The 20,103-nt window shown below is 43.1% G+C and overlaps 1 protein-coding gene across 5 annotated transcripts in view; it reads left to right on the forward strand.

Moving 5' to 3' along the window:
- The window catches only part of LOC118419023 (rho GTPase-activating protein 7-like), a 24,476-nt gene extending 4,416 nt beyond the window's left edge, over window positions 1-20,060 (forward strand). For 2 of the 5 annotated variants that reach the window (XM_035825246.1, XM_035825245.1), the window contains exons 5-17: window positions 11,505-11,576; window positions 11,811-11,892; window positions 13,055-13,115; window positions 13,467-14,782; window positions 14,941-15,126; window positions 15,671-15,717; window positions 15,978-16,289; window positions 16,514-16,779; window positions 16,938-16,991; window positions 17,398-17,544; window positions 17,709-17,872; window positions 18,205-18,507; window positions 18,899-20,060. In XM_035825246.1, the coding sequence (XP_035681139.1) occupies window positions 11,505-11,576; window positions 11,811-11,892; window positions 13,055-13,115; window positions 13,467-14,782; window positions 14,941-15,126; window positions 15,671-15,717; window positions 15,978-16,289; window positions 16,514-16,779; window positions 16,938-16,991; window positions 17,398-17,544; window positions 17,709-17,872; window positions 18,205-18,507; window positions 18,899-19,013 (3,125 nt within the window). In that variant the 3' untranslated portion in view covers window positions 19,014-20,060. Of the gene's footprint in view, window positions 1-3,672; window positions 4,031-8,974; window positions 9,098-10,422; window positions 10,523-11,504; window positions 11,577-11,810; window positions 11,893-13,054; window positions 13,116-13,466; window positions 14,783-14,940; window positions 15,127-15,670; window positions 15,718-15,977; window positions 16,290-16,513; window positions 16,780-16,937; window positions 16,992-17,397; window positions 17,545-17,708; window positions 17,873-18,204; window positions 18,508-18,898 lie in introns of those variants that run through there. The other 3 variants (XM_035825247.1, XM_035825249.1, XM_035825248.1) reach the window with 3 other exon arrangements.
- The last annotated feature ends 43 nt before the right edge of the window (window positions 20,061-20,103 follow it).

A 20,103-nucleotide genomic window follows, 5' to 3' on the forward strand; every position in this document is an offset into this window, starting at 1 on the left:
GTGATGTATAATTATTTTTTGTGCCTACACGGCGACAGTGACTGAACGGTTCATAAACAGCTGTGCGGGAATTCAAACGGTTTTGGTCGTAGATTTTTTTAATTATCTCTTTGTCCTGTTAAATGCAACCAGTCTTGTCAACTTAGTGCTTAGTTTATACAACAGGAACACGGGGCATACAGAAAAGCTAAGAACCCCCCTCCCCCTCCGATCTCAACAGCTGCTTTCAGTTTGATTTTGTGCATGGCGACTCCCCTGATTATGAAGACTCCTGGGTTCCCAACGCCGGGTAACTTTACGGCTGGCTGCTTCCTGGCCACCCCGTGCCCACGTCTGGCTGTGAAATAGGCGTAAAACAAGACAGCAACAATAACAGTAATATACTATTACTAGTGCCGCCATCCCTTCCTGCGTATCCTGTTCTGTGCCTTCTTTTTCTGCCCCCATATTTGTGCAAGGAGCTCCCTACTGTTTTCTAATCCCTCTAGCAGATTATTGTTCAACTCATATGGCCAACTTGCACTATATTTTTTTCAGCAACACAAGTCCAGTAGTCTTGTGAAGATAACATAATTTTAGCTGGATCATCAGTGGATTACAGAAGCTATAGTATGTTACTGCTTATAATATAAGCAATATTATTTGATTTGATATTTCTTTTGGCAAGGTTAATTGGAATATCAATGATCATCATCATTGTTTTGGGCCCATAGAGATATTTTGTATTGCAAAGGCCATGATTTGACAGGATGTTCCTGTCAATAAGAACTTCAATATTGACAGAATAAGAATGTTTGGGCTATTTTGAAAATGTTGGGCTGATCCTGTAAATGGTGCAAAAACAAGACTTAATGTAATTTACACTCCTTACCAAGTATATAACGTTATGTATTAATGACATTAATTGAAATGTTTGTCCGAAGAAAAGAAGACAAAGACCCTGCCTTGGCCAGGGTTTGAATGAATGAACTCAGCCTTCATACCAGGTGACCTCTCTTGCACCAATGTTTTGAGATTCAAATTCCTGTACTTCCTGTCAGTAACCTAAGGGTTTTATCACTTAATATCAGAATGTTGCTGTTTATGGCTACACCGTTTTTCATTGTATACATACACATTAAGCGTCATCTCCTCACCAGTGGTTCCGGGTTGTACAGATTGTCCTGGGGGCAGTGTTGAACTGATAGTACAATCTGGGCTTGTCCTTTGCACAGTACCCTTTCCATCTATTCCTCCTTCTCCAAATCAACCCATGAAAGTACTGCTGTGCCTAGTGAGTGCCATGTATTAGATGGCAGGGTGAGGTAAACATGATAAACGTGTTTGTGTTCTGTCTTCTGATAACTCAGAAACTTGGCTGGAAAATGGCAACAGACACTTTGATATCGCCACATTTGCTGTGGAAAATGCTGGTATCATCCCCACATTTTTGATATGTCACATCCTCTTCACTGTTCACATGCAGAAAAAGGCAGTGACTGACCGTACTGTCTTAGCCTGTTTACCAAACCCCAGCCCGATCTCAAGTATCTATCGTGCAATGGTATGGTATCCAGGCTAGTACTGTTGTACCTCTGCGGTCATTCAGAAGGTCATTTTTTCTCTTGTAAATCAGGTCATATGCCCCATTCTTCCACATAGGCCTTTTGTAGACACTAGATTATCAAATAAAACAAAGGATAACTCATGCTTGACAGCTGATACTGACCTGGCCTCTCTAAAAGCCCTATTGAGGAGGACTTGTTATAAGTTATCATGACTTCCATCACATAAGCAGAGTGGTATTGGGTTGGACCAGACAGGAATTGATTATCACAGGATGTTTATGTTTGGCCTGTCCATCCTAGAAAGATAACATTCCCCTCCCCAGTAGGTGATTTGAAACATACCCCTCTGACACTGCTGGAAAGATGATAAAGTAGAGTAGAGTAGAGTAGATGGCCTTTTTTTGCTTGATTAGACAAAAAAAGTCATGCAAACTAGTATCATGGTATAGAGTGTGTATGTAAATTACACTTCAATAGTGTTGAAGTAAAAACTTGAAATGGTTCAACATCCCTTTTTTGGCCCATACTAAGTCCATAGATAATATTATATATAGCAAGAGCTGTCCCATTTTATCTAGGCTGGATTCCAGACCACTGTATAATATCACTAGAGTGCATCTTGGCCTGTATAGGTCCTGGAAAAAGTCTGGCATCCAGAATATGAGAAAACATACAAAACATTTTTTTTTACATTTATTTGGAAGAGCGCCATTCAAAATTACCATGACCCATGGGAAGCCCATGTATGAATTGTAAAGGTCACCTCAGCTCCTGTCCCACCCCCAACTCAGCCAACTGTCAGATTATCACATTTTGTGTACAAGAATGTCATGATAATGATGATTTTCTGTGTGAGACTTTACTGGTAATCAACTGCAAAAGCAAGACTACGAGTCATAACAATATTGAAGTTTGATTATATGTCATGAGAAACCATGAAAAATGGTATCCATTAGATCAAATAGATTAGTGGTTTAGAAGAGCCTAATGACTGTAATGGAAAGTTTCGAATTCCATCTGGGTCTCACATGCCTAGTCAGGATTAATGGCCATATTGCTCTGGGCCACCATCATGCTTTTTACTTAGATTCCTCTCATGGGACAACAAAATCAATATTTCAACAAGAGGTCAACTCATGCCACATGAATTCTTCCAATAAGTGACTTAGATTTCGCAAATGCATGAGCATCTTTGCCAGACTATGGCGCTTTACATGGTTAAGGACCACAAAATGACAGATATCAAAGTTTAGTAGGGTACAGAAAACGGATTTGTTTGAGTTTAGGGTTCAATCTATGAAATGATTGAAAACAGGAAAGTTGTGGTTTTAGTGGCATTTGGCATTCAGCCGAGGGCAGTTATGGAGCTGCATCCAATCTGCAGCAATGTGCAGTTACAATATTCAAGCTCATCATATGGCAAATGGGAAAATTTTACATATCAATTCATAATAATATGATCTGAAAGTGAAACCCTGCCTTTTATCTAATATGGTGTATAATATAAAACAATATCCTCCTCATGGTTTTTATTTAAGAATTTGTTCAAAATTCCAATTTTTTGAATTTTTTTTACTGCATGCCTTAACTGCAATGTCATAGATGGGTCATAGATTATTACTATGTTTGCAGATTTTCTCAGAATCTCAGATGACTGAGCTTCCCTTCCTTGTTTTTTCTTCCATCTTGTTTTGACTGGTCAACAAACTTCTTTGCCCATTTGGATTTGGAGCCCAGTCACCACAAGTTGAGGAAAACATGTGGAAGTAAGAAAAACATATCTCTTGCACGGAAAGCATGGTACAGTGGAATCCGCTTTATTGTATCACCTATTTGTCTAGGCATTTTATCCAATTATCCGGCCTATTCTAGAGTCCGAAGTTGGCTATATGACCAGCTTTAGCGGCATTGGTTGGGGAGGGGTGTAGTTTTGAAAACCAATACGCAAACATAACACACAGACGCTCATAGAGGTTACCACTCTAACGATACGGAACTCCGTTTACAAAACTTTAATCATATGTTCCGATACTGTGCGCATGCAAATTACTTGTTCTTGATTCCCTCTTCAGCAGGCTTGGCCTCTGGAATGTCAAATATTTCGAAGTCATTGTTTGCGAGTGTCACTCGATATTGGCTAGGAGCAGCCCTTTGCCAGTCCATGGCTGCTGTGGAAGGGATGACCACAAAGGAAACATGTGTGGCAGCAGAGTGATAATTGCCACTATACACCTGCGGAGAATGGACCAGGGCGGCCACGACAATGGTCTCAGCTTTCTGAGAGCAGCTAATGTTGCAGATTGGGGCATGCCTTCTTTCAGCCAGTCCATGTTAGGTCATTCATGTTAACGACTTGGGAAAAGTCCGGTCTAGTGTATGCTCCATGCGGCTTTGTTCTTCGTTGGGTTCTACTGCTGCAGCAACAAGGCGCTGCTCTGCTGGCCGGAGTCAGCAGGTGTCAGGCACTCTGGAACTTCTGCATGGTGAGTTCTGCCTTAAGGAACATGTTGTCATTGTCTCTAACGGTCAGAGAGACATACATGTACTACAGAGGTCCTCGTTGTATTTTGAGAAAGGAAAGTGTGTATGTTGAGTGAGTCTGAGTGGGCCACTTCTGTATCTGATATGATCTACATCTCAGGTGCTACCAAGGAGATAAGGTAGAATTTTGGGTGAGGAAGCATCAAAGTGGGCAGGAAGTATGGTAATGGTAAGTTTGGCTTGTACTGGCCGCCTAGATCTTGTTACATTCCAGGTAAGTTCAGTTGAAACTTTCTCCTTTTTTCCTGTAGGGTATTTTTTAACGACAAATCTTTATGTAGGTAACTTATAGGAACCTCTTCTTTGGTATGCCTGCTTTCTTGGTTGAGAACATTGTTTCCAAACGCTGTCTAAATGTGTTGAATAGTCTTGAAAACAACTTGTCGGCCAGGAGATATCCAGTCGATCGTAAGGATGAGAAGGATATCCAATCGATCTTAAAGGATAAGAAGGATATCCAATCCGGAACAAGGATATGTTTGTATACATATTATTTAACTTGAGTTTCTAACCTCTGTTTGAGCTCCATTAAACAGTGTTGACACAAAACCAATCTGCATAAAAAATAGGAGATTACTTCTGGACCTGATGAGCGATATCCATTACTCTGCTTGAGCGATGAAGAATAACAAGATGGAAATGAAGAACTGGCTGGACACTGCTATGCAAATATAACATTTACTGATATGTAAATATCGTTGACATATAATGATGCAATACATAGCCACGACAGAACAAGATTAGGGGATGCCAATATTTTTGGAAGAGAGGGGTGTACTCAGGCTACAAGTGCTGTGTTGATAAGACATACATTCCAGACCCAGGCTTGTGTTCTAATTGAAGTTTGTCACGCAAGGGGGCTGGAATTCATGCAAACTCTGTGAAGCCTATAACCCACTACATGTGGCTGACGGTGCGGAGTCTTCTTGTTCCCTATTGTAGTCCTGGCTTTGCTGAAGTTTGTACCTTGTTGTTTTGGCCCTAAAGGTAGCTTTTAAAACATGTCTGTTTTTCCATTGTCCGGAGTCTTTCTGGGACATGAGTGTGAATAGGTGTCTCCACCAGGGCTTGGTCTAACAGTGGTGTTACCCGATACGTCATGTTCTGTTGACACGACCCCCAGGATGGCGGCTCAGTGACGCGCCTACCTTTGCACTGCATAGATTATGAACAAGCATGTTATTACCAATCAGCTCGCCTGTATTTGCCCTCTGGAACCAATAATGCTATGTCCACATCAGCAACTGTAAACCAGGCATTCACCCTTCACCTGTCAATGTGTGTGTCGTAAACTTTGTCTATAGATTCACCTGTTAGATTTACATGTTCTACTTGCTTATAGACTCAATGGTTAGCGGAGCGAAGGGTGTCTGTAGAAGATGGTAGGATTAATGTTATATAACGATAATTGGCGACTTATGGCGAATTAATGGTGACTTTGTAAGCCTCCAACATAGCTAACGGTTTTCACCAGAAACTGCATGTAACCCCTTGTTTCACCACTCCACTTGACTTGAATGATAATGATGTTTTTACAGGATTGTTACACACTTAAGTCCAATTGTCCCAACTCCCTACAGGTAGTTGTTTTGTCCTGACCACAGAATCAGTTGCAAAACAAAGCAACTGTATCTCCATCTTGGGTGGTACAGCCCAGTGCGGATAACAACTGTGCATGGATCTATGTCTACACTTTTGTGTGCCATCTCACAACATGAAAACAGCCAAAGTAGAGAGGATCTCATTCATGTACATTTTGCATTACTCCAAATACGTAAGAGCTAACAAAAAATTGAATGCTGCTAAAACGTTTCCATTCAGCCAACCCAACTGACGTCAATTGGGTGAAAGATTCTTTGTAACTGAAAAATTCAGTTGGTAATTGCCGGACGTCATTCACTATGATTCAGGTTCTTTTTTTTTTACATACAGATCAATGGGAATTCAAAATTCGGGAATGGGACCTGAAGTATTGACTGTTTATCAGACAGTGTGCTCATCTTGGCCCACAGGTTGGCCCATCTACATAACTGACGTCAATTGGGTGAAAGATTCTTTGTAACTGAAAAATTCAGTTGGTAATTGCCGGACGTCATTCACTATGATTCAGGTTCTTTTTTTTTACATACAGATCAATGGGAATTCAAAATTCGGGAATGGGACCTGAAGTATTGACTGTTTATCAGACAGTGTGCTCATCTTGGCCCACAGGTTGGCCCATCTACATTTCAAATTCACATCTACGCAATTAGAAAATGACAATGTTCTTGGCTTTTCCTTTCAATCCCTAACAATGAAACAGATACCCTGTCCTGGGAGAGTAAAGTGGTTTTTCACAGCCTCACCATTCACTACTGATGGCCACAGAGTGGGTGATAATTATATCATTCAGATGTCCCTCCCCCTGCTCCACCCAGTTTTACCACTTCTATTCTTCTTGGACAAAGGAAGATCCCAAGAAGATACTGATAATTTGTGTCGCACAAATGTGCAAATTGCTTGAGAGGCCCTGTTAGATTATTCTGCTATTCCAGACAGCCTTTTGCATGATGTGCATCTCAGTACAACCAAAACTGCCCAATAAGACCACTTTGGGACTGAGAAAGAGGACCTATGGAATTTGGTCTATGTTCTAGATGGGCGTATCTGTATCTCTATGTAGTCGGTATAACCGCCCTTCGGCCTAACATACCAGCTTCACTAGTAGTCACTTGAACAGGTTTCACTGTGTCAGTGTGTATGTTCAAAGTCCTACCTATGCACCATCTAGGACTATTACAGGCAACACAACAGAAAAAGAATCCAGTTTTATCTATTGAATATTTTAAAATACTTAATGTCTGTATGTAAGGCTTCTGATGATATTGTTTGGTAATAATTGTCTTTCACAAACTTCTAACAGGTGGAAATGAGTGAAATTTTTTAACATTATTTTAAACATTGACCAATCAAACATTACCGTTATACAGTGTTAAAAAGTATGTGCCATTAATGGCATATGACAACTCTAGTGTTATAGCTGACACACACCAACTTTACCTTGTAGGTAGGTTGCTGTAAACAGGATAGGGTGACTTGTTTTCCACCAAAAAATTCAGGCTAAGTCAATAAAAGATACCATTTCCTGAGGTATTTCTAGGGTGAGAAGTTATAATGTATCGAAAATTATACAAAGGCACATGGAACAAATGATCCTGCTGACGTGCACAGGTGACGTCATCAGTGGTGTCATGCTCTGTTGCCATTCAGTGGTTGATTGACACCTTTTCAAATGGGGTAAACTTCTTTTTGATCAAGAATAATGCTTTTCAGTCAGCCATGAAAATGGCCTCGTGCCAAGGCTTACATAGTGGGTAGCTATATATAGAGAGCTATGGCTTTATGTGTCAGTAATTAGTGGCCTTGAGTTGGTGGAAAACCCTGATGTGCAGACACACGTGTGTAAGAGGTGTTCACCATTCTCTACCACACCAGTGTTTCCATGTATCTCTCGTCCTGGATGGTCTTGATTTTTGGGTGGCAGACAGCTTCGTCACCAAGAAAGATAGGTTGTACTTGTAGAACAGGAGGTATAGGTTCTGGCCCCCTAGCATTTGATTTTGGAAATGTAGGGGCATTTTTGCTCAAGCTTTGAAAGAGGATATCTCAAGAAAGTCGAGACAGATTTCCTTGACTTCATGCTTCAATACATAAATAACTTGATTTTGGACAGGCAGAATATTGACAGATGCACTTGTGCAGATAAAAACCTTCTTTGCATAATGAATGCAAATATATCCTACTTTCTTTGTGGGAAATGATGAGAATTTTATACTTAGGACAAAAATGTTGCCAAGCATTAATTATGTAAATGTTAATCATTTGCATAATCAATAACAAAATGTTATACCTGGATTCTGCCAAAGGAAAAGACGTCACACATACAACATGTGTCATCATCATCATCGGTCGGCTGCAAGCTTTCTCCAGTTCCGTCTATCAGCAGCGAGTTGGCGTAACCGCCTGGGGGTGATCTGGCCGTGATGGTCTGCCATTAGCCGTTGGATGTATGTGTAATTGTATATAGAAGACCATCCTTTAAAATTGAGTCTGGTGGTGACAACGTAGTTTAATGAAGGAAGTCGTTTATAAGAAGAAATTCAAGGAAAGCTCTGAATATCTTATTTTCGTATGAGTGCGGTCTCGTTTCTGTTGCTGTGTCATGGGGAGTGTGCGCCAAAGGTCCCTCCCGTTCATGACACCATGTTTGTGTTTGTGTCTCCAAGGTAAGGTAGTACATGTAAGTTGTAGCTGCTTTTATTGGGCTGTGTTCTCCACGTGTGTACAGCACGTTCATGGTAAGATATCCTGTTGTTTGGTTTTGGGCACATGCCCGTGGGAGAGGGGCTACAAAAAGTTGTGGGAAAGTCGTGCAGCTACCACTATAGTGGTGCCAGGTTCCTCTTTGTTATATTGTTGTTGTGGAGAATAAACACCCAATGCAAGTGTTTGGTTATAGCTCACTGTTGAATGGCAGTACAGAATGGGAACTTAACGGGTGGCCAGCACAACACCCAGGGTCCTGACTGCCTGGTAAGACAATGAGTTTGTCAACAATTTCCCACCATATTACATGTCCGCCGCACATTTCCCAACCTATAAGGTACCCATTTTCCGGATAGACTGACAGTGGCGCTTTGAAGGGTTGCCATGTTGCTATTACATTAGTAACCTTGCACCCTCCTCTTGCCTTTGAAAATTCCACATCAGCACCCGTCATCCTTTTGTACACAACTTGCGAATACATACACACCTCCGTTCTCACGGCTCGGAGGGATCATCGTTTCACAAAACAAACAGAACACAATGGACGAGGCCGACACAAGGTGGAAGGTACCGACTGTTTATTACTTAAGCGAGCGACTGCGTGATAGAGAGCATGTGCACATGACAGCGGTCGGACGCCGGGAACGGTCTGATTTGGTGTTTCGTCCGAGGGAAGGATTTACTTGGATGACAGAAGTGCGGAGGTGAGTGGTTGGATGACTAGATAGGTGTCCACTCAGGTGTCAGCTACATTCCATGCGCTATCCTACACCTCCGTGTTTGCACTTTCTTGGCTAGAAGTACCGGTTTAGGGTCTGACTAATGCAGGAATGTTGGATTGTCCAGTTCCTAGCTTAGCATTGAAACGGCTACATATAATGCTGGTGAAATGATTTGGCCAAAGTCCGTTAGTTTTAAGTAACTGAATATCTGCTGTCTGTGGCTATGACAGGCCCCTCTTGGCTTGCCGAAGCTGGACAGGTAAGGTAAGGTTCAATCATGGCTTGGTTGGGGGGAGGGGTGTCAGGCAGGGAAAAATTTTGTTGTCTCCTGTTTTTTTATTTTAAAATCAATTAGACTTAACTCTAAAGTTGATCAGGTTGATGCTTGCCACTTTGTATCAGTCATAACCACAAGGGTATCAATTTTCCTGGATGGTTTGCGGTCAGGTCCCTTTTCATGTATAATATATGAATCATTACGATGTTGTCCAGAATGTAATTGGAAATGCTTATTACGAGCGTTACGCTGATCGTACCGAACTTCCAAATATCTTTAAAAAGTTGAAACACTCAAACAACTCTTGTGGTATGGACATGCTATGATCTTGTTTTCCTGGTTAGAGAGATATGTAGGGAGTTTGGGCTGTTATTATTATGATCGTATAGTTTTTATGACCCAACATGTATGATAGCATCTTTATGTAATGCACAATGCCCTTTTGCTACAGAATTTAGGAAAACTTACTTTAGAGAAACACTTTGTCTTGCATTATCGGTTGTTTTTCAAACAAAAAGTGGAGCTTGGGACACTGTCAAAATTAGATTGCGTTCTAGCCTGGAATTGTGACCTGGAATTGGCCTCTCTGGGGAAAAAATTATCAACATGCGATGTACTCTAGTCCCTACAGGCACACTGGTATTCAGATAGCCTTACAAACTTCCATTGAGGGTTTATCTGAAGTATGCCAGGTATTTACATGTACTTATGCAGGCATAAGGCACCGCGTGAAATGTGGCAATTGGCTTCCATTGTCATTGTGTGCGCGCCTTTCACTGATAAGGGACTGTACCATTTAGATGACTTACAAAGTTACAGAACAGGTTGTATGGGACAGAACACGTGTCTTATCTTTGTTATATTGGACATGACGGCTTCAAGTAGCTAAAACTGAAATAGGTAACATTAAAATATAAATGTTGCATGATTGCCATGAATGAGTGGGTGTGTATATGTATGTGTGTGTGTGTCACTGTTTTCTGCCCCCTTCTTGGTAGCTGATGGAACGGTCCAGTGCTTATTTGCATATCAGTGTACAATCCTATGGCCTGCATGTGTGGAGTTGGCAGGACACTTCCCTGCACCAGCTGAGCTTTCCACTCCCGGACAGGAGATGATGTGGCTGTCAGGTGGGGCAGAGCAGGTTTATGGGCTCCTTTGTAAATAGTGCAGCAGGCTGTATAACTTGTGGCTCGTTTGTGTTTGTGTGAACAGACTGGATCTGCACCAGAGCAGTTGTTGCTAGTGTTTCCCAGGGGGCCTTGCTTTTGTGTAGCTGGAACCTTTGGAATGACCTTTGGAAGGGAAGGGCAATTTTGGGCTGTATACATTGATCTGCATCTACTGAACCAAGTAACCTCTGCACTGTCTCACACAGATTTAGATTTAGATTAGATTTAGAAAGGTGAGAGGTACTTCATAGTTGGAATTTGGGAATTTGCTCATGTATAGTTGAGAAAAGTGCTGCCATACCTTTAGTCCAGACCATAGAGTAGATAGACCAAGGAGGTATCTATAGGGTAGGGTGCAGTTATGCTTCTTGTGATTTAGAACTGACTGACATCCACTAGTAATGAAGAAGCCCGTTTTACACTCGGAAAAGGGCGGTAAAATGCCAGTTGTACAACAGTTTGTTTTTTCTTTACACACATTGTTCAGTTACAGCCCGGGAGGCAAATACATCAACAACAAGAATTGTTGATGCATCCCAGCAAACATGCATATGACCACCACAAGATGGCATGCCTAGATATGCAAATGCTACTGTAACAGTGTTGTTTTGAGTGCAAACTGCACTTGGCTCCTTGATATAAAAGAAAGCTTTTAGTTGAAGTTTCACTCCTCACTTTCTCAAGTTTCTGGCATATTCATTTTCAGGCTATGTCATAATACATGATTATCCATTGTGAACATTAGACCTTACCAATACCTATGCTCCTAACCTTATAACTTTCAAGTGCTCAATGTGATTTATTCTTCCACCAGCCAAACCACCTTCACAACAGCAACCCTGTTGACTTTGTCTGGAGACATTGATATCGTTTGGTACACTGTGCATGTTCATTAGGATGGAGTTAGTTTACCTGACTGACTGTTCTTCTGTTGTTACAGAACTTGAAGCTATAGACGCTTGCAAGTGGCTGCGAGACTGTGGGTTTCCTCAGTATGCTCAGATGTATGAAGGTGGGTTGTTTACTTTCTTGTATCATTAGAATTCCAAACTGAAGTTTGATACACATAAGCACATGCTTTGTTTCTTGTTCATGCCGATTTACTGAAAAGTGGCCGGAAGCAGAAGGAGGTACCGTCCTACTGCATATATCCTTTTTAGCCATTCGCTCAGATTATAGTCCCCATGCATGTAACTTCTTGTGAGGTAGATGAGCTAACATTGAATTTTTTTTCAATCTTATGTAGATTCCTGCTTTCCTGTGGATATAACGTCAGTGGAAACCGATCACGACTTTCTTGACAGGGACTCTATACAATCATTGATTCGGTGAGTTTCAGTGCACTTAACAGTATATCCACAACATCCTGTGTGATATCATTCAGTGCAGTATAGGATATCTTGTGGCGGAATACAGTATATCCTTTGGTGCAGTATATCCCTCATGGTGGTGTGGGATATCCCACAGGAAGGGGTGCAGCCATCCCTAAGGACCGTGAGAATCTGAGTTCGAAGCATGCCACAAAAACCCTACACCACGCATGTAGGATGAGAATTTATAATCATGTTTTTTTATAACATCATGTGTACACTGGCAGCAGGGTAACAGTCCACTTGAGAAAAAATGCTTTGAATGCCAAGTATACTGTTAAATCCTGTGGGACATCCACTCCTATGATGGATGTCCCATTCCACACCACAGGATATTCCATACCACACCAGGGGTTATCTCCCATTGCTACCTGGGATGTCCCATACCGCACCACGGGGTATCTTGCACAGCACTGCAGGACTTTGATACCGGAATACCAAAATATGTACTCTTGTTGTCGAGCAGCTGTGTTAAATTATTTGAACTGGCTCCTGAGCTACGATTTACTGATATTGTCAGGCCCACCTCTGAGGGTTGGTAGGAGGGTTTAGTCTAGTAGGAAACTGACCCATACTTGTTTATTCCGCTGGGTTTGAACTGTGAAACAAATACCTGTGTTACTGGGCTATAGGGCTGAGGTCATATGTTTGCAGGAGGTATGCAAAGCAAACAGAGCCTTTTCCATAGGGGGTCAACAAACAGGTCAGCATGGAGAACCTTTGGCTGTACTGAGGTATCATGTCAGGCAGTTTTTGTATCCAGCAGAATTTTTTTTATTGGTAAATGGAAAGGATAACTGTCTTCCCAGGCTTTCGTGAATAAAGTAGATCTAGAAATAGTAGAATGTCAGGTTTGAAATACCACCTGCATGTGCAGATAGAATTGTAGTTACACCTAACATTTGCAGTTCATGCATAACACATATCAGATGTATGCATGACACCATTCAAGTGAAGAGTTCCAGGTCCACAGATATATATGATCATCACTTTTGTGGGGATGTCTGTCAAACCCTTCACATCCAGGTTGCATGCTTGAGTACCTGCATCTACTTTTCATTACTTGCGCACATTCCAACCCTTCAGTTCAGATAAGAAAGTATTTTTGCTTTCTCCGCAGACGACTCCGGACACTGAACAGATGTGCCAGCATGAGGATTGAAGCTCCAAGGCCGCAAGTGGTGAGTTCAGCCATTCTAAAAATAGCCTTAATGGCTTTACATAAACATTTGCACACTACTTTATTTACTCAGTGAACTGGTATTTTCTTTTGTCAACTTCTGTTCAGAGAATATGACAAACCTGCAACACATCATACTCCTCGAAGCTCCCTTGTGTTCTATTGACATCAAGTATCACGTATTTGACGCTAAGGCAGTATCTTAGAATAGGAAAGGTTTGTGCTTTAACAAGATCGAGTCCATCATATCTAAGTAGCCATAGTGATAAACAAACAGAGTATTTGCCTGAGCTGCCAGGCATTTTTGCATGGCCTGTGCTGACCTACTTGTCCCCTGTCTGTTCTGTGTCAGGTGGATGACTCTGATGAAGATGAGCAGTGCGCCATCAGCAATAAGTGGAAGTACCAGCGCGTCAGCCGGCGCTGGTCCCGACTGGAGGACTTCTCCCAGGTACCAGAGGTGACAGTGGATCTGGCGCCTGTCCAGTCCTCAGACATTCCCTCCCAACTGGCCACATCCTACAGTAGTTATGACAGTGTACTGACTGATAGTAGTGACAGGGTGGAGAGCCACAGCTACACTAGCGCCAGCAGCTTTGATAGCCAGACCGGGGGCTACTTGCGCAGCCCTGGGATCAAGACCTCAAGAACTGTGTCCAGCCCGAGGACCAAATCACCACATCCCACAGACTTTCCTGGACTACTCCCAGTCACGATAGAAATTGAGCCAAAATCACCCCCGCCAAATGACAATGGTAGGGACCACCGGGGAGTGAAGGGGCTTCTGAAAAGGATGGACACATTGAGGCGAAAGCGAAGTCGGAGTTCCAGCAGGAAAAGGACCCCCAGCAAGGACCGTGTTGTGATCAGCGGGCCAGTGCTTCAGGAGAGCACCATGAATCAAGCCAAGATGGACCGGCTGAACTGTGTAGATGTGAGAAAGACTGATGAGAATTCCAACGTGCAGGGGAAGCTGGGTGAGGTAGTGAGGAGACAGCCTGGGCAGGCGGCGAGCCCCCACTCAAGGAGCCGACGAGAAGGATGTGTTTTTGATGACGATATCCTAAACAGTTTGAAAAACCCAACTCCCAAGTACAGTCCCAACACCTACAACAGGCGAAACGAGTCTCTCTCTCGCCGTGAAGCCCTCAACAGAGGCAGTGTCGTTCGGAACGGTTGCATTTCCACAGCTCGCGGAAGCATGTTGAACTACCATACTGGAAGTTTCAACCTCGGTAGCGGTACATGCAAGGACGTTTGGCGCCCGGTCATTAAGAGACAAGCCTCAGAAGACTCTCTAGCAACCCATAGTATCTATGACAACGTTCCCACGTCATCGTTGGACACGGCAGGAGACATCGCAGCACCACAGGACAAGGTTGCTGCGGTGGAGGAAATCTTGCAGAGCATCAGCGGACTGAGCGAGGAAATCATGTCCATGAGCCTGTCAGACTTTGATGAGGACAGTAGCCATAACCCCAGCAGTGCCCCTCCCACACTGTCGCCCCTGCACCAGCAGGTCCGGCTGGAGATACAGGACAGGCCAGCGTTCCCGGACAGTGACATGGGCACGTCCAGCTCATGGGACGAGCTGGAGGTGAGAAGAGGAGTCACGCAGAAACCAAAGGACTCAGGAATTGAGACGACCTGTTTGAACAAGCTTGCTGTGTAAGTTGTCGCAACTTTATTGCACAGTTCATCACAGATATTGAGTGTTTTTGTTCATCCATGCTGCATTTTCTGTATTTTATTTGCAGTGGTTTGTATCCTTTGTGTGAAGATTAACTAGAAAGAAGAGTTAACAGAGAGTTGTTCCTTGCTTGCAGTGGCCGGCGGTCGCGGGTGCAGTGGCACAGTTTCCAGAAGTCGCAGCACCCCCTCCTGCAGGTCCAGCCTCTCGAGGTCCATGTCTTGTCGGCAGGGCAGCTTCTTGTCCTGCGCAAACTGTCACTCCTCAAGCTCACCGCTCTGATGGAGAGATACTCGCCGTCCAACCGTAGTGGCTGGAACTGGTGAGCTCCTCCAACATCACTTAACAGTAATTTTTGTTCTGCTGGAAGTTTGGGCTCTTACAGGTGCTTTCTTCCAGCACCTGTTTTCTTCACAACCTCAGTAGTTTTGTTGTCTTGGAGCCCAGCGACAGAAACAGCTGCCTGCCCCAGTGCCACAAGGCAGAAAAGGCAACAAATAGACAACAACAAAAAGTAACCAACAGCGCACAGTGCCGCACACCTGTAATACTGTTTACCAAGCTTAACAAACATCCTTCTGTAAATAATTGAAGGATAGATTTGTCCTGTCATGAATACATTGTTTGCTGTTCCTTTTCTGTTATGGCACTTAGGAGATAGGTACATATGTGCAGCTGTTTTGTTTTGAGTGAAAGCCTGGTCCTGTGGCCCCCTAGCAATGGGGCTGTAAAACCAGCACACTAGATTGTTCAATAGTCAGGGCAAAGTTCAAAATGACTTGCTAACAACTCTACATGTATATTTGAATGCCTCTATCACAAATTGTGATCTGTTCTCGGAACTAATAGTTTGCTTTGTCTCACAGGGCGATGCCACGTTTCATGAAGAGAATACGTGCTCCTGAGTATAAAGGTATGTACTTCAATCATAGTCATTTTTTTTTTTTCAAGAAATTATTTCAACCGAAATGCTCTAAATATATAGATGTCATCATTGCAGGAATGCTACAAATGTACAGTGTATTGTATTGTGGGCAAGTACAACAATGTACAGATATAGGTAACCACAGAAGGAAAGGAATAAAAAGTTCTAAAGGAGAATTTTGCCCTCCCCATTCTGACAAGTGGTATTGACAGTGTGGTTTAACATGTCTTTCCATCCTTTGTGTGCAGATAAAGCAGTGTTTGGGATCCCCCTTCTGCACGTGCTCCAGCGTACAGGCCAGCCCCTCCCACAGTCCATCATCTACGCCATGGACTACCTGCGCAGGACAGCCATGGACCAGGTCGGAATCTTCCGCAAGTCCGGAGCCCGCTCCCGCATCCAGGCCCTGAAGCGCATGAACGAGACCAATCCAGACACCCTCAGCTACGAGGGAATGATGTGCTACGATGTGGCAGACATGTTGAAGCAGTACTTCCGCGAATTGCCTGAACCGCTTCTTACGAACAAGCTGTCCGAGACCTTCGTCAGCATCTTTACACGTAAGTTTTCTATGTGAGCATCTTTTTCTAATTAAATAATGATTGTCTTAACAATTGTCTTGATCTACCATTCTTATTCTTCAGTTAGGTTTTTGACATCAAGAAAGTTCTTTTCTAGTATCATTTATGTATCCTGCTTCAGAACAAGTTTTTCTTTTCCTCTTAGAATAACATGTAGTTTTTGAAGTGATGTTGAGTGCTGTTGTGTTGTCCCTTGTCTGCAGGTCTGCCCACGGAGCTGCGTTTACAGGCCATGCAGGCCGCCATCATGCTGATGCCAGACGAGAACCGTGAAGTTCTGCAGACCCTCCTGCTCTTCCTGCGCGAGGTGGCCCAGAACGTGGAGGAGAACCAGATGACCCCGTATAACCTTGCCGTGTGCTTTGCCCCGTCCCTTTTCCACATCGCTGGCCCACGCCGTGGCGATCACTCCCTCACAAGGAGACACCGCTCCGGACGGCCTAATGAGAAGGAACTGAGTGAGAATGTGGTAAGAGTTGCTATCATCTGAAATTTTGATATTTTCCATTCTCTTCATATCACTGCACTTGTTTTCCACCTGAAAGATTTTTTACACTTAGAAATTACATTCAGAAATGACAGGGTCTCCCTAAGCCACACTCATATTTCTGTAATGTATCCCTCTAGGCTGCCCACGAGTGTCTCAACATGATGATCACTGAATGCGAGGAGCTTTTCCAGGTAAGTCCAAGACTTAGTATAGAACGCAAAAACTCAAGGTGTAAAATTGTCAACGGGTCTTCTGCAGTATTCTTCAGAATTCAAGTAACCTATCTTCCAGATCAAACATTTGGTCAGTTTCCATTGTCACGTGTTTGTATGATTCAGCTGTCTTGCAGTACAGCTTCCTTGCAACACAAAAGGCTGTCTTGAACCCTTGTCCGTGGTTGGCTCTTTCACAGCCTGCTTGAAAATCCTATGGCATCAAAATTGTACGACAATTGCTTAACCTGTGTGACTGCGCCCTAAGTCTGAGTCTCCTCTGTGCTGTGTCCACAGGTCCCAGAAGACACCATGATGCAATGTCGTTTCTATGTCCACAGGTCCCAGAAGACACCATGATGCAATGTCGTTTCTATGTCCACAGGTCCCAGAAGACACCATGATGCAATGCCGGTTCACCTACATGGAGCAGGGCGACCCCGTGACCCTGGACCAGCTGGGGCGCAAGAAGTTTGACGAGAGCTCTGATTGGCACAACTACATCGAGAACTGCATCCAGGGGCTGCTGAAGGTGGGTTAGTCAGAGGGTGTAGAAATGAAACTCTTTTACTGTACTTGGAATAACACACAAGTGACTCCTGATCATTGGTACCACAACAAGAAACATTTCTATCAGAAATTACATACAATGCAACGCAACTTAACAAATATGTTTTGTCTTAATGTGTCTGTCAGGAATCTCGAGACAAGTTCAAGGGCTGGGTGTCGGTGTCCTGCCCAAATGATGTGGAGCTCACCTACAAGAAGGTTGGTGACGGCCACCCTCTCCGCCTGTGGAAGTGTGCCGTGGAAGTCGAGGCTCCGCCTGTGGAACTGCTCAACAGGGTGCTGAGAGAAAGGTGAGCACTGCTTTGTTATCTTCTTTGGAAGGAGCAATTTGTGGTTTATTGCTCAAGGTTATACAGTAGAAGCACATCAGATTAATTGCACAGAATCCCAAACTGGTGCGGTCCAGCTGGATAATTTTGCATTGTTGCACAATCCCGGTAATTGCACGAAATACACTGGAGTGGGGCATGCTATTGTATAGCTGTTGTGCAAGACAGAAAAAACTAAAGAGCAAGATCGTATTAGTTTATTTGCAATTGCCCAAACGACAGAACTTGGATTTGTATATTGCCAGAAACTCGAAGACAAAATAAATGCTTAACCTGATGCCTTCATTCCACAGGCACCTCTGGGACGAGGACCTGATAAAATGGCGTGTTGTAGAGAAGCTGGACAGACAGACGGAGGTGTTCCAGTACGTCACCAACTCCATGGCTCCCCACCCCACCCGGGACTACTGCACGCTGCGGTCCTGGCGGACGGACCTGCCCCACGACACCTGCGTACTGGTGGAGACGTCCGTGAAACACCCGGAGGCTGCAATAATGGGAGGGCTGCGCGGGACAGTGCTGGCATCACGGTACCTGATCGAGCCGTGCGGGTCGGGGAAGTCCAGACTGATACACATTGTCAGAATAGACACAAGGTGAGGATAGCTTTCTGTTTATGGGAGGGGTGGTTTGGGCTTCATGTAATAGTGAACTGGTCCGTTAGGTCAGTCTGTTTTGTGGCAAACTGTAATGTTTGCCACCAATTGCTTCCCAATAATTAACTTTTTTTTTATTATACAGCTACTATTATGCTGTGCAAGAGTAAATACTTAAGGATAGTGAACAAAAACTAAAAATTTGGAACATTCTAATACCGGTAGATTTGTGAAACTTTTGACAGAATGGATTATGCTTGAAGTAAAAAATAGCACACAAAATAATGGTTTTCCTTTTTGAGATTCATTTCTAATCAACTGAATAATCTGAAGTTGTTGTTCTGACTTGTGTACAGTTACTAAATTGTTTTGTTTGTTGTGTTGAATCCAGGGGTCGCTCTCCTGAGTGGTACAACCGGGCGTACGGCCACATCTGTGCCGCTCACGTGGGGCAGATACGAGACTCCTTCAGGCACTCGAACGAGGGACCAGAAACAAAGGTCTAGTCAGGGGAAGGACCAGAAGTATTAAGCACTAATTTATAGACAATTTTGTACACATGACTGATGATCCTTGTACATACTGATCTGTTGGTACATGTGGAGATGCACTGAGGATTCAAGAGAAGCCATAGTAGTGAAATGCAATACTAAGTAGTACCTTATATATCTGAGTCTCAGACAGTATTATATGTACAGATGTATCAGTGACATGGAAGTTCAGGAGAGATTTGAGCTTTATTATTCATACTGTGCAGTCAGGGTATACATTCCAAACATGAACTTCCTATTACTTATTCCAGAGTCTGAGACATAACCCAAGACAGGTCCTATAGTACCGACCTGCCTTACGTAAAGCTGACATTACTAGTTAGCAGTAGCTGGTTGATTATTAACAATGCAGTACGTGGTATCCACTACTGCTGAAGGTGTCAGGACCATGACGACTCCCAAAATGTGTATATATTGGGTCAGAGAAGAGAGTAATATTTATATTTCAAGGAGTATTTTTCTTCTGATTTTTCCTCTTACTGTCTTTTTTTCCACTTATTTATTGTTTCCCCAAATACCTCATGGCATTTTAAACCTCTGTGTACAGTATTTTCTATATATTTTAAATCAAGTCTGAAAGTAAAGCCAATACTTAAAATTGAACTAACACACAATTTAAATTTGTTTTCGATGAGGATGCACACATTTTATGATAATCCTTCAGTAATTGAATTTCCCACTGAAAGTGTTGGATGGTTGCTATCCTGTGCACTGAGTTGTGTGTCAGGTGTTAGATGATATCAACGCACGTCTCAAGCACCTGTCAGTAGGAAGGCTTTCCCATATGTGATCTATATAAATCTGTGCTACATGGTAGTAGCACTCACTTTAGTAGACATGTGTTATGAACTGAAGCCCAGGATGGGAGCACAGAAATAGATTTAAGAAATGAGAGTTGTGAAGAAAAATTAAGAGGCAATAGGCAAGAAGGTGAAAATATAGCATCCCTGTCTTCTCGCTATCTCACATGAATTAATGGAAATAAAGAAATATTGACATGTAGTAGGCCTTTTCATGTTGTATCTTTGTCAGTTGATGGATAGGA

The sequence above is a fragment of the Branchiostoma floridae genome, chromosome 7 (genome assembly GCF_000003815.2).
Source record: "Branchiostoma floridae strain S238N-H82 chromosome 7, Bfl_VNyyK, whole genome shotgun sequence".
NCBI classification, from domain to species: Eukaryota; Metazoa; Chordata; class Leptocardii; order Amphioxiformes; family Branchiostomatidae; genus Branchiostoma; species Branchiostoma floridae.